The sequence below is a fragment of the Triplophysa rosa genome, unplaced genomic scaffold (genome assembly GCF_024868665.1).
Source record: "Triplophysa rosa unplaced genomic scaffold, Trosa_1v2 scaffold368_ERROPOS126171, whole genome shotgun sequence".
NCBI lineage: Eukaryota > Metazoa > Chordata > Actinopteri > Cypriniformes > Nemacheilidae > Triplophysa > Triplophysa rosa.
The window spans coordinates 35257-52521 of NW_026634371.1; the positions used below are offsets into that span (position 1 = coordinate 35257).

Consider the following 17265-nt stretch of genomic DNA (forward strand, 5'->3'; position numbering starts at 1 on the left):
ACACATCTATTTGCAAGCTGGTCAGATTTATAGGATGTTATTATGAGAGAGCGCGAGAGAGAGAGAGAGAGAGAGAGAGAGAGAGAGAGAGAGAGAGAGAGAGAGAGAGAGATCGCGCAAGAATGTACCAGTGAGAGGGGAGGGGGTGGAACATCATTCATGGTCAATGGGCAGTGTAGTCATATGGATTAAGACAATGAAGAGTAATGAAGAAGTATACTTTACGGACAACATCTGCTGAGATATTATACTGTTTTTTGGATTTTTGGATTTTGGAGTGCATTCAGTTTTTGGAATACAGTAAAATTATGACAGTTCACTTCGCCATAAGTAGGAAAAAAACTGCAGGTCATATATAAAAGGTAACCAAATCCAGATGTGTTAGGTATACAAAAGTGTTTTGTTTTCCGTAATATGTAATTGTGTAATTGTAAACTATATTTAACATCAAATGTTCAGTAGCATTTTGTTTTCTTTTAGCATTGTGAAATGACCTGCTGACACAAATAGAGAAGAATTTGTGCATCCTGGATCCTACAGTACTTCTGGTGAGTCAGTTTCTGTGAATGTTTACTGCAAATGCCAGTTTTGGAAGATCTTTATTTGATCAAACCAAATATTGAAGAGTTTGGTTCCAAAATGTGAACTCCATTTTTAAAATCTTTTTTTTAATTCATGTTTTTTATTATGTTATCATGTTTTTATTGTGTTGTATTGTGTTAGTCAGCTATATATTTTTAGTTATTATGCCTTAAATCAAAACAAACCAACTGCAGTTTGATTGATATTAATTGGAATGCACAATAAAAAACAGGATTTTTGAAAAGTAAAAGAGAAATGAAAGTTATCTCATTTTGGAACCAAACTCTTGTAACAATGTATACGCAAGACATTTTGTTTTGAATATGTTCATAAATATATGTAATATATTAATTAAAGCCTTTTCACGGTAAAAAAGTAAACAGACAAATTAGAAGGCTATTTTAGAAACAGAGCCTGTATATTGAACTGAATTTCTCTTTTCTGGGCAGTGGCGGAGCCAGAGTTTTATATATGGGGTGGCCAGGGGGTGGCCAAGGCTACTTAAGGTGGTCCACAGACCATGACAGAAAATTAGTGTGTAACCCTGACCTGACATCGAATTATCATAAATAAATCCTAGGATTGCTGATTAGCAGTACAAGTGATAAATTATTTCTCAGAGTTCCTCAATCTGTGTCACAAATGTGACAAATGTAGCCTAAAACAATTGCTCAACGTAACAAGATTAATGTAGTTCTAATTTCTTTCATTTCTTATGTGATAACTAACGGTCCGATTGCAAACTGGGTCCACACTACGTAATTAAGCAGATTTAGGGTAATTTCCACATTGCCCATTGTTGCTATTGGTGTACACAGGATCTAAGTAATGGTAGCCTATTTATATTCTGCAATTGAGAATGTGAAGCTACGTCATGCCATGTTGAATGTTGCGCCATCTTGGGAGGATATTTGCTAGTGAGTTCAATGCAGTGTTTTGTTTTTCTTGTTTGATTAGGAAATATAACTATGTTAGGTCGGTCTTGCTGTGTTAAAAACTGTAATAGCATTACACAGTGTGGTTCAGGAAGAGCCCATGGTTCTTTCACTTTCAATTTCTCCATATATCAAACAAAACAAGTAACTGTAAATATAAAAACAATAATAGCAGTGGCGTATGATCCTCCCAAGATGACGGCGCCAATGTAACATGCAACATAGGGAGTGACGTCAGCTTCACATTCTCTACACCTCAGATGCTATCCATTACAGAGATGATGGCGTTGAAATGTTGGAGGGTTCCAGTTTTTCTAACTATTCTACAGCAGACATGGATTTTAGCTGTGGAAATACCACCTGATGGTGAGGCACAACGTTGTGTAAATGATCTGCAGATATCCTAAAATTTACTGTACGTGACATAACTTTCATACACTGTCCTTTCAGTTTTCTAAGGCGTTGTTTTTACATGTCTACCCCACAGTCAGACAGCCTCCAATGATCATTAAACAAAGTGTTCAAGACTATATTGTAGATCCAGTTGACCCTATAATAGTGGAGTGCGAGGCAACAGGCAACCCTCCTCCAGTGTAAGTAGCTGACACTTTATCCATGTATGTGTATGATATGTGTGTACAGAATTCATTTAAGATTACCTTGTACAGTTGTCTAGATGATGTTCTCACAGCATAACACAAAAGGAATATAATCTCCGCATTGCAGTTTCACATGGACACGTGATGGGGTCTACCTGAACGTAGCGCGGGATCCCCAGGTCAGCATGAGAAGACGTTCTGGCACGTTGGAGATTTTCTTCTGGGGTCGTCCAGCAGACTACGAGGGCGTGTATCAGTGCACTGCAACGAATGAGTTTGGCTCTGCTTTGTCCAGTCACATCCTTCTGCGTGTCTCCAGTAAGAATTTACGCTGCAACTATTATAGAGTACCGCAGGGATGACATATTTTTGTAGGCCAGCTCGGAAGTTAGCGCCGCATTGGTTACCTCGACTGAAAGTTTATGCATTTTTCCCAATGACTTTTGGAAGATCGCAAAAAATAGGCTCTGTGATTAACAAAGGTTTATGATGTTTACATGTTTTGCCTTTCAAGATAATCTTTACAAATTAACACAACATTTGTTACTTTTGAAGCCTAAATGCAATCACCAGGTGTAAATAGCTAACATGATGCTTTAAACAGACACCACCACCAAACATCTTTATTAGAAACATGTTCCCTGGTAAGTAATTACTCCGTGAATGAATCCCCATCCACGTTTTTAAAAATTTGTGCCCATGTTGCATTATTTGTGAGCTTTGTATGCGCGATGACGTCTAACGTCCCCGCCAAAGGATGTAGTCGCTTTTAGCAACTTGTCAGCAACCACCGTTTTTATGACACAATAAAAATCACAAGCGGATTATAACTGGTGTGTTTTACAGTATGTCATAGATAAAACGTGAAAATATTTTGAGGTTTTGTTAACCACAGATCTTATTTTTAAAAAATCTTATTTTTCTTATTTAAAAGATCCTATTTAAAAAAAAAACATTCAAAAAACCCATAGACTTTGGGGCGATGGAACCGGAAGTGCTAAAATGGTAACTCGCTTCAAAGGTTTGCATTCAAAAATACATAATCTCTGCTGTCTATTGAACTGCATTTAGTTTGTAGATCTTTTAATGTGAGATTGTTGCCATCCTGTGAACAGAGGCCCGCACATGGCTAAAGGAATATCTGGAGCCAGTCTCGGTGGTGGTTGGACTTCCTCTTATCCTACCATGCAATCCACCTGAAGGTCCTCCAAAACCGGACACCTTCTGGCTGAACAGCAGTGAGTATTTTGTTTAGTCATTGGTTAGTGGTGCTTCACTGGTCATTAGCTGGCCCAGGCCTGTCATTGACTGTCCAAAAACCTAGTGTTCCAAAACATCCAGGTGGATTTTCTATGTTTGTAAGTGTTTTATGTAAAGATTTGTAAAGGTACAACTGTATCTTTTTGTCCAAAGCTATGACACCAATCCGTCAGGATCGCAGAGTGTCGAAGGCAGAGAATGGAGATCTGTACTTCTCCAGTATAGTAGCAGAAGATGCTAATACTAACTACGTCTGTGTTGCACGTTTCCGCTTCACGAACACCATCCAGCAGAAACCACCGCTCATCCTACAGGTGCTCACAGGTCTGTTAGCTATTTTATGATCCAGCTGAAATATGACTTTGTGCTCTGTTGGCCTAATTATTTTCCTTTTGCCTATGGTTGTGTGAGTTCAGTTGCGGAAGAACCATGATTAAACCCATCTAACAGTCTAATACAGTGGTGAGTTAGGACTCTTATTACAAAATGACTTTTTGGAAACACTCAACAAGCTGCTACTAAACTACTAATCTATTGCCTTGATAGTTTGTGAGTGTTATTCATTTAATGAAGTGTTACTGTATGTCGGTGTAGCTCGCATGGCGGCCCACACAGCACCCAAGTTTCTGAAACCCAAAGGAACTATGAGCACAATAATTGCAATGCTGGGGGAAGAACTCATTTTGGAGTGTTTCGCTGCTGGAGTGTGAGTTTTAGAAACAGTTTGATGAAAAACCTTAAATATATCTTGAAATTCATGATGTCAGAGCTTTTAAACCCCAACCATTTACATTAATATTTCAGAATTTTTTTATTTATTTTATATTACAGTCCGACTCCCACCATCAAATGGACTAAGAATTGGGAGGAGCTGTCCATGGCAGGGAAGAAGTTGGAGAACTTCAACAAAACGCTCAGAATAAAGAAGATCAACATGGATGATGGAGGAGATTACATCTGCACCGCTTCCAACAGAATGGGCAGTCTGGACCACGTCATCACTGTCAGGGTCAAATGTAGAATACTCAGTTACTTTTTCACTGTTGTTCAGTATGTAAATAATGTGTGCTGCTATTCTACAAAATGTGGAAAGCTAAATATCCTTTCATCCGTCAGCGGTTCCGTTTTGGTTGGATAAACCCGAGAGTCTCGTGTTGTCTCGTGATGACAGTGGCAGTATAGTTTGTACAGCCGATGGTATTCCTCGACCTCAGATACAGTGGATGGTTAATGGAGAGCCTATCAATGGTGAGAAAGACAACAGTTTCATGACCAACCAGATGGACGGCAAAGCTCTTTAACACACCCTTTGATTCTGTGTTTTTACTTCAGAGGCCCCCAGGAGTCCCGGCAGACAGGTCTCAAGAGATACTTTGACGTTCCGCTCTGTGGTTCCTGATAGCGCTGCAGTGTTCCAGTGCAATGCTTCTAACCCGTATGGTTACATCATGGCAAATGCTTTTCTGGCTGTGATGGGTAAGAGCTATTAAATTAATCTATATATATAGCATGGGCCTAACTAGTGTATTTATGTAACTGACTGTTGTGTGTAGATATGAAACCACGTCTGTTGGGACACAGAGATGAACTTGTTAAATCAACAGAAGGCAATCATACTCATTTAGACTGCCCGTATTTTGGCTCTCCTAAGCCTGAGCTACGATGGTAACTATTATTCTTGTATTTCATATAATTTTTTGTATTACACAATATCAAATATTTAAAATTTAAAGGTTCAGATGACATAATTCCCTTCTCCATGTGTTTTTGTATAGGTCAAAGGGTGGAATAGGTGCGTTGGGAGGAGGTCATTATAGAGTTCTTCCAAACGGTACACTTGAGATCAGAAACACAAAGATACAAGACCAGGGAACCTATGTGTGCGTTGCGAGCAACGTCATTGGACGAGATGAGAGAGAGGTTCAACTAGAGGTCAAAGGTTAGTCTCTGGAGCTCATCCTTCTTTTTAAATGTCAGCCATACATTTGGATGTTGGTGTCATTTATTCTGTAATTATAGACAAAAATTGTGGGTAAAAGGGAAGGTTTTACATTTTGTTTTATAGTTTTTCATTCTGTTTAATCAAATATGCAAATCTAAGACAAAATAGGTTTTAATTTAAAAATAAGACTAAATAAGTTTGCATGTAGACGGTTTCAGCAGCAACAACATAAAAAAAACTTTATGTGGCCCAAACTTAACCTCCGCAAAGAATCAATAACTGTTGAGTAGATTTTGTCTATTTTAATACAATGAATTTACAATAAAATATGAATATATATTAATATTAATATTAAGTTAATATAACTATTGGGACTAATTGTTATATTATAACCAAACACAGACCAGAAGTTAACTTCAGGCCAGGTGCCTGCCTCCGATAAAACTGTCTATATAATGGGCTAGTTGCACAAGATGGCGCCGGTGAGTTTTTGCAATGCCAGGGTCGTCAAACTAATTTCCGGACGTATAACACTATTGAATTGTTTTGGCTTAACGAAATGCTCAGCAATGTAAAGAGGATCTGTCATATCGCTAATAAATGACTTTTTTTTATCTAAAAAACACCCATATTTGCCGGGCCAAAATCTTCCTTTTCCCATACAGTGTTACGACCAGACGTTAGTCTGCCGACCCTGGTGTCCCAAAAGCTCACGGGCACCATCTTGTGCAACTAGCAAATTTGAGATTTTCTATATTGCATATTATCTTTAATTATATAAACCTGTTTTTTTTTGTAGAGCCCATCAAAATCATTCGTGCCCCACGCAATACTGAAGTCATAAGAGGAAGTCTCGCTCGCTTCGACTGCAAAATTAATTTTGACCAGACTCTGGAAATAACCCTTACTTGGCTTAAGGACAAAAAGTTCTTGATCTTAGGAAGGAGGTAAACATAAATCTCATCTCCGCTATTAGACCTTGCTACTGTCCTGGCTGAGGTGTCATTAGTGCTATATTGTTGAATGTGTGTGTGTTGTAGGATGACAAAGGATGAAGATTCTCTGAGTATTGCTGATGTGAACAGAAGGGATGAAGGCGTGTACACCTGCAGAGTTAAAAGTGAACTGGAGGAGGTCACTGGCTCTGCCAAACTTATCGTGATGGGTACAAGCACATACACTCGCATCTTGTGTACGTTAGCTGTGCATATATTTCTAAAAATGCATATGTATTTGTGTGTATATCATTTTGCTTTCAGACCGTCCAGACCCCCCCACTGATTTAGAGATCTCTGACCCAACAGAGAGGAGCGTTAGACTTACCTGGATACCAGGACTGAGCAACCACAGTCCTATAAAAGGTACACATTACACAGATTCGCCTAAATGAGATATCCAGAAAGAAATCATAAATCCGTACAATGTCATTTTGAATGCACTTTCTTTGTAGAATACTTGGTTCAGTATACAGAAGATCTCCTTGCTGACTATTGGCTGATCCCCAGTGGCTGGCAGAACCTGACCAGTTACCCTGGCAACCTGATCTCTGTTGTTTTACAACTAACACCATTTGTGGAATATCGCTTCCGGGTCATCGCTATAAATGGCATTGGCCCCAGTAAACCCAGCTGGGCGTCTGCGTACTACCAGACCGGTGGAGCAGGTATAATATATAATGGATCTACAACGTAATAGTACACATACTATGCATGTTTGTGTAAACTGTGCATTATAGATGTTATATTATTTTATTTATTTATTTAAATTAAATAATAATAAAAGTAATAATATATATTTTTCTTTATATGTATACTTAATTTATTATTGAAATAAAAAGTATGCAATACATTTTTTAAATATTTAATTTACTTATTATAGTTTTCTTATAAAAGATATGTACAGTATTCTTATATATCTTAAATGTCTTATATAATTGATTTTTTATTCCTTTAGTGCCTGATGCCATCCCACGAAACATTAAAGGACTGGGCAGTGGTGTGTTCAGAAATAACATGGAAATAAGCTGGGAGGTGATGAATAGATGATTCACAGACCCATTAATTTAACCATTTTTGATTTTATTACTTTAAAGATCTCACCTGCTTTACTTAATATGTTTGAAACATTTAAGGACAGGCTGCTTAACCCATATTCATTACAAACTGTCTGAAGTTCATAATTCTTCTTTAACAGTATCAGATTAGTTGATTCTTTCAGTTTTTCCTTTAAGTTTGTATTCCTTAACATGAATTCTGTGATTTATACTAACTGTGATGTTTTTGTCCCTTTCGAAGCCACTGGAGTACAGAGAATGGAATGGTCCGAAACTGGGCTACATGGTTTGGTGGAGACGGCGGGATTCCAGGGAGGAGTGGAAGAACTACACAACATATTGGTGGTGTAGCTACATCATCTATGACACGGACACCTTCACGCCCTATGAGATTAAAGTTCAGGCCATCAACTTCTTTGGCTATGGCCCGGAATCCCCTATCGTCATCGGCTACTCTGGGGAGGACCGTAAGTTTCATCTTATTTATGCTTTCAAAACACTACCTCATGTCGATAGTCAGGCTCACACTATTGATTGAGTTAGTGTCCCTGTGTCTGCCACTTATGAAAGAAATACATCAGTGCATCACTGCTATCCAAACCTTGTGCTTTTTTAAAGGCCCTGTTGCAGCTCCATCTGATCTAAGGGTAGAAGACATAGAGAGCACAAAGTTGACAGTCCATTGGGAACCAGTGGCACGAGCCGACGTCATGGGTGATATAAAAGAGTACAAGGTAAGACTTTTATAACAATAATGTCATTTTAAGTCATTGAAATAATAATAATCTATGCACTGTAAGTAAGCTGAAATTTATCCATGCAATAAATAATATAAGCCACTGAAGGAGCTGTATTTGATTTCCCAGGTGTACTATTGGAGAGAAAGCAGCCGTCTGCCCTCGCACACTGTGATCAGAAGAATTAAAACCAAGAGTTTTAAAGCTAATGGACCTCGCCTTTCTGGAACATTGACTGGTTTGGTTTCTTATAGTAACTACAGGATGCATATGGTAGTGGCTAATAACCGCTACGAGGGTCCACCAAGCAACACTATTGAATTTCAGACGCCTGAAGGAGGTATTAACATAGAAAATGTTGACAAATTTGACAAAATATATAGGTGTGGCTGTGAACAAATGTGTTTACTTTCTGCCGCAGTGCCATCGATTCCCAGATCATTCAGAATCATGCACAGGCACTATGACACTATTTATCTAGACTGGGAAGAACCTGCAGAACCCAACGGGATCCTGACCGGATATATTCTCAAATACCAGACCCGTAAGTGTTGCACATTTGCGCGGCTTTAGCTAGCAATTTCCCCCGCAGAATTGTTTTCACACAAATGAACATACTGTACTCTCTGAAAAAGATTGTGATGAGATTTCTTCTTTAGTGAACATCACCCTTGGGGACAGAATCCAGGTGGAAGACATTCCTCCAAACATCACCTATTTCTCTCTCCGTCGATTCGATCGATACACACGATACAAGTTTTCACTGGCAGCTCAAACGGAGGTTGGAGTCGGGGAGGCGTTCACGGAAGAATCGCCGCATTTTACGACTGAGGGTAAATGTGGACGGTCATACTATAAGATCAAAGGAGAAACTTTGTTAAAATGATTTTTAGCTCTTAAACCTGTCTGTGTCCGAGAGCAGAACATACTCGGGATCAAGTGGACATTGTAACGCAGGGCTGGTTCATTGGCTTGATGTGTGCCGTTGCTCTGCTGGTTCTCATCATGCTTATAGTGTTTTTCATCAAGAGAAGCCGTGGAGGAAAGTACGCAGGTGCAGTCTGAATTATATAATAGCTTTAACAAAGCCACCAGTTAGACTGATGGTATTATTGTGAAAGACAATTAAATGTTCTTTTTTTGTGTGTTTAAAGTGCGGGACAAAAAAGATTTTGCATTGGAGCCAATGGATGATAGAGAGAATGGAACATTTGATTACAGGTAACTGTTTAATAAAAAACTCTGTGTAAGGTGACAAAACTGAAGACAAAACCCCAGGACTGAGGTTGATATTATCAATGTTAAAGATCGTGGATCGACACAGTTTCTGCCAATCTCATATTAATCTTGAGTGCCTTTACAGTAGTATTGCATACGTCGTATCTTCGAAGAGTATTTAGTTTGATCAAATTTATAAAAGAGAGATACAGCTGTACGATTATTTCCAGAAAAACACGAGCTGCTAGAGATGGGACTAGTGAGGAGAGTGGGATGGAACTAACGTTACAGCACGAGCAAGCAACACATCATACCTTCGTGTTTTGTACATTATGCACGTATGCGCCGATTGCCAACAAAACACAGATGTATGACTTAGTTCGACTTACCGCGTGCAGTTCATGTCCTGCAGTTTGGCCAATAAAAGGAATAGGATCCCTTTGATGACACAGGGATCCAGAATTAGAAAAAAACTTTCCGAAACAAGTCGGAGTGCTGGAGGAATGTATCAAGTACAGAAATACTACTTCATACATCCAACTCGTTTTTAATAAGTTGACCATGTGACCAAGCCAGCATGTTTAACAGTGTAAAGATGTCAGAATGTATGACATAGCATGATAGCGCCACTTTAAACGAATACTCATATTTACTACAGGCAAAGGTTTTAGGTGATTTACATACTTAAAACAGTTTATGAAATACACTAGGGATGTAAAATTAATCTTGTCATTTACATCATAATTATCATATTAGCACAGGATGATTTGGAGTATACACTGTACGCCACAATAATTTTCCCTCTTTCCCTTTCCAATTCATCCATTTATTCATCATCATTCATACACCATCTCTTTTATTTTTTACTCCATGTGTTTTGCGATTGGACCACTGAAGGTCTCTTGAGAGGTATGATACATGTCATGCATAACACATGTTAAATTAAATTGTGTGTTTGTTTGCCTGCAATACGTAACATTTTAACCGCAAGGGATATTCTAGTCTCTTAAGATTAAGCTTTTAAGCAATCAAGCTTATTTGGTAAGATTATATTGAATAAGATGCTTTGTCCAACAAAACATTACATTTCTTGTAATTTTTTTACTTTGATATCTACTGCAGGATAACACGAGTGTCCACCCTGCCCTACACCAGACGGTATTTATTTCACAAAACTCATTTCATTTCTTTATGTTAAAGGTATAGTTCACCCAAAAATGAAAATTCTGTCATCATTTACTCACCCTCAAATTGTTCCAAATACATTTCTTTGTTCTGATAAACACAGATAAAGATATTTGGAAGAATGCTTGTAACCAAACAGTTCTTGGCCACCATTGACTACCATAGTAGGAAAAATTGCTTCATAAATTTCTTTGTTCTGTTGAACACAATAGAAGATATTTTGAAGAATGAATGAACGCAAACAGTTCAGGGGCACTTTTGACTACCATTGTCATTTTTTCTACTATGGCAGTCAATGGTGGCCAAGAACTGTTTGGTTACAAGCATTCTTCCAATTATCTTTCTCTGTGTTCATCAGAACAAAGAAATGTTTACAGACTTGGAACAACTGAGTAAATTATCCAATAAAGATTTTTTAACAGAGTTCTCAGATTTTTTATCTATTTTGGCTACAACAGCTGATAATTTTCTGCTTTTAGGTGATTTCAATGTACATGTGTGCTGTCCGCAAAAGCCACTTGTAAGAGAGTTTACTCAACTTTTAGATTCCTTCAGCCTTACACAATTTATTTCTGTCCCACACATATGCAGGGCCATACACTTGACCTTGTTATGTCATCAGGTTTTCCTATAACAAACATTGAGGTCCGTGATGCTGGGCTGTCTGATCACCTGCCAATAATATTTGAATGTTCTATTGCTGTTTTAAAACCCGAGAGCAGGCCTTCTACATATCTGTCCAGAGTTATTAACTGGAAACGCCGCGCTTTTAAAAAAAGCCATCAGCTGACGTTTTTTTTTCCGCGCTCTGCGCTAGTGCTATGCGTTTTTTTCACGCTCAGCGCCGGCGTTCGACCGAGCGCCCTGAGTTGAAAAATGCTCAACTTTGGACAGAACGCTGCACCTGCAGCGGGCGATTTCAGCCGAGCTCCTGCCGTTTTCAGCCGCATAAATGCGCCTCGGTGGACACAGCCCCTTAGAGTGGTTTGAATCCTATTTTACTTCGAGGAGTTTCTCTGTGGAGTTAGGTCAGTCTCATTCATCACCTGTTTTGGTTACTGGTAGGGTACCGCAGGGCTCCATTTTGGGTCCAATTTTGTTTGCTTTATATATGCTCCCTCTTCATTACATTTTTGAGTTTCACAAGGTTCCATATCACATTTATGCGGATGATACCCAATTGTACATGTCAATTAAACCTGGGTCAAAGTCCTTATTCGGCTTGCTTGCTTGCGTAAACGACATCAAAAGCTGGATGGGTGATAATTTTCTTCTGTTAAATGAGAACAAGACTGAAGTCATTTTATTTGGCTCCCCTCATTTGGTCAACGCCCTGTCCTCTAGTTTAGGACCCTTGCAAGCAAATATCCGTACTCATGTAAAGAACTTGGGTGTTGTTTTCGATTCAGAGTTAAAATTCAACAAGCAAATAAACTCTGTTATGAGTGCTAGTTTTTTCCAACTTAGGGGTTTACGTAAACTGAAATCTTTTCTATCTTTTGGTGATTTAGAGACAGTTATTCATGCCTTCATTTCTACAAGGCTTGGTTATTGTAATGCTCTGTATGCTGGTGTCAACCAGTTTTCCCTTTCACGTTTACAACTGGTTCAAAATGCTGCAGCCCGTTTCTTAATGGGGAAGAAGAAGCGGGAGCATATCACCCCTATTTTAGTACATCTGCATTGGCTACCAGTTAAATATAGAATTGAGTACAAGGTTTTAACTCTTGTATTTAAAGCTTTGCATGGTTTGGTTCCAGTTTATATCTCAGACCTTATTTGTCCATACTCACCTTGGAGATCTCTTAGATCTTCCTCTGAAAATCTATTAACTGTCCCTTTGTCTCGTTTGAAATCTAAAGGTGATAGAGCATTTTTTGTTTTTGCCCCTAAGCTGTGGAACTCTTTACCTCAATCTGTTAGGTTTTCATCTTCCTTATCTGGATTCAAATCCTTATTGAAAACGTATCTTTTTTCTCAGGCCTTTTCATAGTTGTTGGATATGTTGGTCTTAGTGAGTTAATTTTCTCGCTTCTTTTTTTACCTGGTTTAATGTTGTTTCTTTTTAAATTTTTGTTTTCCTGTATTTTTATTTTATCATTGTAGTATGTTACTGTGAAGCACTTTGGTCAGCATTTAATGTTGTTAAAGGTGCTATATAAATAAAAATGACCTTGACCTAAATTATGACAGAATCTTTATTTTTGTATGAACTGTCCCTTTAAAACCTGTTTTAACCTGCAATTTATGAAATGAGTTTATGCTGTGTTTGTCTTGCTAAACTGGTAAAGCATATCAAAAGCAAGGTTGTGGGTTCAATACATAGAAAACACATTTTCTATGGATAAATGTAATCAGTGTGATATGTGTTTTTCTATTCATATTAATCAGAGAGGAGGAACTTCGTCAGGGGCGCGGTGCAGTAGAGCACATTGACAGGAGGACAAACAGTGATGACAGTCTGATGGAGTATGGAGAGGGGGATGAGATCGAGTTCAATGAGGACGGCTCTTTTATTGGAGAGTACACGGGCATCAGCAAGAGGAACATTGATAGGAGCCCATACCATGACAGCTCTGAGCCCACTTCTCCTGTGGCCATCTACTCTTTTGCCTAGAGCTAATGTTTTAAATACACCCCATTATACAGACTGAGTTGAGCTCAAAGTACAGAACTGATAGTAACTATGCTTCATGTTACCTGTCTTAAATGAAGTATAGCTACATCACAGGTATTTGGGCATTAAGCTGAGGTTTTTTTCTGGGGGTTCACAAGCACCAATCAGATTTGTTTGTCAAATCCACAAATCATGTTGAGAGGAAGCCAGACAAGGATGTCCTGATGAGTTTATCATGTTGATAAGAAGACATAAGAGGTTTGGCTGATGATAGCTGAACAAACTCAAAATAACATTCAGGGTCGATTCACACAGGTTTACTCAACACAGGTATCTGAAGACATAAGTAACTTCCACAATGCTTTGTTACATAAGCAGTGTTTAACATCACATAGAGTTGTTACTAATGCTTGTTTGTTTTTATTATTACAAAATGTCATGTGTTAATTACATGTGAAAATGTTGGAATACAGACTGAACATTCTCAAACAAAATACAGTATAAGCTAAAGCTGCTGATTGTTACACTAATCTGATGTGTACAACATTGTATGTTTATCTATCATACTGTGTAGCTGTTTTAGTGCTTCAGTCATTAAAATGCATAAACTGAATCAATGACGTATCATAAGTATATTAAAGGAGTAGTTCATTTCAAAATTTGCCCATTCACTTTCCATAGTAATTTGTGACAGTACTGAAGTAACACAAGCTGCGCGGAACCAGATCAAGCGAGCAAGCAATGAACATGCCGTTAAAGAAAGCAAAATGTTGTGCAGTGCCTGGTTGTGGAAGAAGACAGTCGCTGCATAACCTTCCTTCGGATTCCGACATTAGTAACGCGTGGTTGAAGCTTATTTTTAAAGACGTTCCAGCTGACGTGGGTAAAACTTTGAGCATTTGTTCGCTTCAATTCACCGCGGATTCCTTTGTGAACAATGCCCAGGTCGACGCTGGATTTGCGGAGAGACTAAAATTAAAAAGCAGTGCTGTTCCGTCAGTATTGGATCTGACAGGAATGGTGCAGTAATCTTATGTGAGTAAAACATATTTGTACTATGCGTCACGATCCCAGTCCGTGTTTCCCCTGTATTGGTGAACTTTCTGTTACTTCCTGTTCTGTGCCATGTTTTGTAGTCCTTTGTAGTTTTTAGTGTTAATTAGTTCCTCCAGGTGTGTCTTGTTATCTTGTTAGTTTCTATGTATTTAAGCCCTAGTGTTTCCTTTGTTTGGTGTCGGTCTTTGTTTCATGCTTTGTTTTTGTGCCTCCTTCGGTCTGTGGATTACCTTGGTTTGTTTTATCTTGTATTATTTTCATTATATATACACTGCACTTGGATCCGCTTCTCTGCCTGGATTACTCATCATTACAGAGATCGCTTGATATGTCCTGATAATGTGTAACTTTACGTTACGTGTCTAACCAAATTCACAGAAGGCTCGAACTAAGTTTACCATGCAAACTGCTATCCAATCATAGCAGTGGGCATTTACTTCCAAGTCTTCAATGCGGCACGCCCATTAAAACCCGTTTGTCGAGCCAGCCTCAAAACCCGGGTAGAAAATAGCCTATTACTTATTGGTTTTTATGTTTTTGAATGTAAAAAAACATGCGATGTCATAAGTAGACCTCATACAACAGTATAAAACAATAAAAAAGGCCAGTTCATGACACCTTTAAAGTGGACTATATTTGGTGTTGGGTTTTGTAACATTTACATTATGTTGATTCGTTGAGTATGGGGGAAAACAAAAAAGAAAAGAAAATATAATGAGGTGAACTAATGTAGGGAATAGGGAATGAGGGTATAGTGGGTGATTTCGGACACAGCCACAGAAAGGTTTTTTACATTTAGTCATTTAGCAGACGCTTTTATCCAAAGCGACTTACAGAGAGTTCAGGGAGCAATAAGCGATATGTCATACAGGAGCAATAATACAATAGGTGAGTAGTTCTGTCTTGGCAGGGTTCAGCTGGAGGTGATGCTCTTTCATCCAAGCTGATGTCTTCTAGACAGGCTGTAATGCAAGCTGCTACAGTGGTTTTGACAACAGTAACACAATCAAATATATTTCTGTTATATGCTTGTAAGATTTTGACATTTGGATCTTTCTGTGTTTGGATCCTCCTTCAATAATTAGTTGCCAATTAGTGAAGTGAAAGTGACCTATTAGTCAGATATGGTGACCCATACCCGAAATGTGACCTCTGCATTTAACCCATCCAGAGAGTAGTGAACACACGCACAGCAAGTGGTGAACACACATACACCCAGAGCAGTGGGCAGCTATCACTGCAGCGCCCGGGCACCTCAGTCTTTACCCGACGGCCCTGAGGATCGAACCGGCAACCTTCTGGTCGCGAGTCCGACTCTCTAACCATTAGGCCACGACTAATGTATAGTTATATCAAGCTCAAAGTGAACAATTTATTTAGTGCAGAACAGGGCGTTCCTGAAACTGCTTTAAGCAATCACCTTGATTTAATCACAGAGAGATTCAATCACAGACAGCATAATATCCTTTGTTGCAGAGTTCAATAAAACAATCTGATAGTATCTTAAGCAGTCAATCTGGGTAGGTTACATTCCAATATCATATTACAGAGTTCAGCACATTCTACAACAGGGCTAGTCAACTGGCGGCCCGGCAATCATCTTAACATGGCCCTCCTTAACATTTCAAATAAATGGAGAGACTTTAAGTGCTTTAAGAAATGTACGTCCTGAGACCAGTGTTGCCAACTTGGCGACTTTGTCATTAGGTTTTAGCAAGTTTTCAGACCCCTTTAGCGACTTATTTTTCAAAAAGCGACTAGCGACAAATATAGCTACTTCAAAACAGTCTGCTTCACTTCTACTGCCCCGCGAGAGCGAGTTTTTGCCTTCCTGGCGCAGCACCGCCTATCTCTGTCTACTCTGTTCTGTGAGCGGCACGGAGGAGCAGCACATTCAGTTCAGACTGCACTGACGCATGAATGAGATATGCATGTACAAAAAGTGTTTCCAAGAACTAATCACTTATTGACCTTGTTTGAGCAATTATGATTTAAAACGTGATGACTGTATGGATGCATAAACATGAACACAGACGAATTTTAGCTGTTCAACGAAAGTGACTGCTGGTGTGTAGTTTTAAGTGGTCGCGTTCACTCACTATTCACGTAAAAATATATGTAATTAAGAACCTATTTATTGTGCATTTGGGTGTATTGTTTAATATAATACTGTATACGACAGCTCAGAGAGTAGAGATATGAAGCAGACCTGAAGCGCTTAGCTTGCCTGATACTTCGTGATGACGTCACTATGCAAATTAGCGATTTAGACATTTAGCGACTTTTTGGGCAGGCTTTAGCTACTTCCCATTGAAAATAGTTGGCAACACTGTCTGAGACTCCACATCATTAAAAGTAGGAATGTAGGAATGTAGCGAGAATCCGCGCCTTTCTTATCTTTTCTTTTACCTCTTTTACATTTTCACTCATTGGAGCCAGTAAGAATGTTGCTCTCAATGCTGTAGAATGTGGCTGCAGGGACGTCCAAGCTGAGATAGCTGCGCCTGGTCGTAGTTTTAGATGGTGCAACAGGTGTACATATTTTTCACAAGTCTGGACGTAGTTAAGTCCGACATTGGGCTTACAACCAACTTTTTTACGTCCAGTGGGGTTTATGAACAGGCTAGACAGATGTTTTACCTCTGTCCCCTGAAACCATCCGGACTCACAATGAACAAACATCTCGGGCAATAGTGGTTGATCACTACCCCTGTGATCTTTAGAAGGGCAAATGGTGCCTTTTGGGGAAGAAAGTGGGGGTTGTGACACAGCAATACATTTGTTATTTTTCCCAACCCTATAATCCCCCTTTGACACTGTGGGCCACACAAAAGGAGATTCATGGTGACACAGTCCATAAGAATATGCTTTCAGTTGTGTGCAGGTGTCATCTTCAGACTTCTGATCCAAATTTGAAGTCTCTTTTGTCCTTTCAGCCCTGCGTGAGAGGGCTTCATTGAATGGTGTTGCACCTTTATTTGATATGCAAACTTCGATCGAATACTTCATACCTCCACAAGAACAGGCTCTGAAGGGAGAGAAGAATTTTGTCCCTCTTGAAGCAGCACAAGATATGAGAAG

General features: G+C 39.0%; 1 protein-coding gene across 3 annotated transcripts; it reads left to right on the plus strand.

Annotated features, from left to right (window-relative positions):
* The first annotated feature begins 174 nt into the window (after window positions 1-174).
* Window positions 175-14667, plus strand: nfascb (neurofascin homolog (chicken) b). Of its 3 annotated transcripts, none has more exons than XM_057328093.1 (28): window positions 175-362; window positions 481-548; window positions 1778-1883; window positions 2005-2110; window positions 2244-2434; window positions 3232-3354; window positions 3530-3700; window positions 3971-4082; window positions 4208-4392; window positions 4493-4624; window positions 4709-4852; window positions 4930-5041; window positions 5152-5315; window positions 6118-6265; window positions 6359-6483; window positions 6578-6679; window positions 6769-6981; window positions 7272-7348; window positions 7613-7838; window positions 7990-8105; window positions 8238-8448; window positions 8530-8652; window positions 8768-8941; window positions 9031-9162; window positions 9263-9329; window positions 10224-10235; window positions 10449-10484; window positions 12903-14667. In XM_057328093.1, exons 3-28 carry the CDS (start codon window positions 1778-1780, stop codon window positions 13126-13128), a joined length of 3534 nt encoding a protein of 1177 aa, XP_057184076.1. In that variant the 5' UTR covers window positions 175-362; window positions 481-548; the 3' UTR covers window positions 13129-14667. The 3 variants fall into 3 exon arrangements, with proteins under 3 accessions (XP_057184076.1, XP_057184077.1, XP_057184078.1); XM_057328094.1 differs by having other exon boundaries at window positions 1794-1883; XM_057328095.1 differs by lacking the exons at window positions 10224-10235; window positions 10449-10484; window positions 12903-14667 and having other exon boundaries at window positions 9263-10216.
* Window positions 14668-17265: the final 2598 nt, after the last annotated feature.

What these genes read in the sequence shown, in the direction of transcription:
- nfascb (XM_057328093.1), top strand. Translation starts at nt 1,778, where the DNA reads ATGCTATCCATTACAGAGATGATGGCGTTGAAATGTTGGAGGGTTCCA. An exon ending in GAGTGTTTCGCTGCTGGAGT is followed by an intron (nt 4,083 to 4,207) that starts GTGAGTTTTAGA and finishes TTTATATTACAG; the next exon opens with TCCGACTCCCACCATCAAAT. An exon ending in CTACCAGACCGGTGGAGCAG is followed by an intron (nt 6,982 to 7,271) that starts GTATAATATATA and finishes TTATTCCTTTAG; the next exon opens with TGCCTGATGCCATCCCACGA.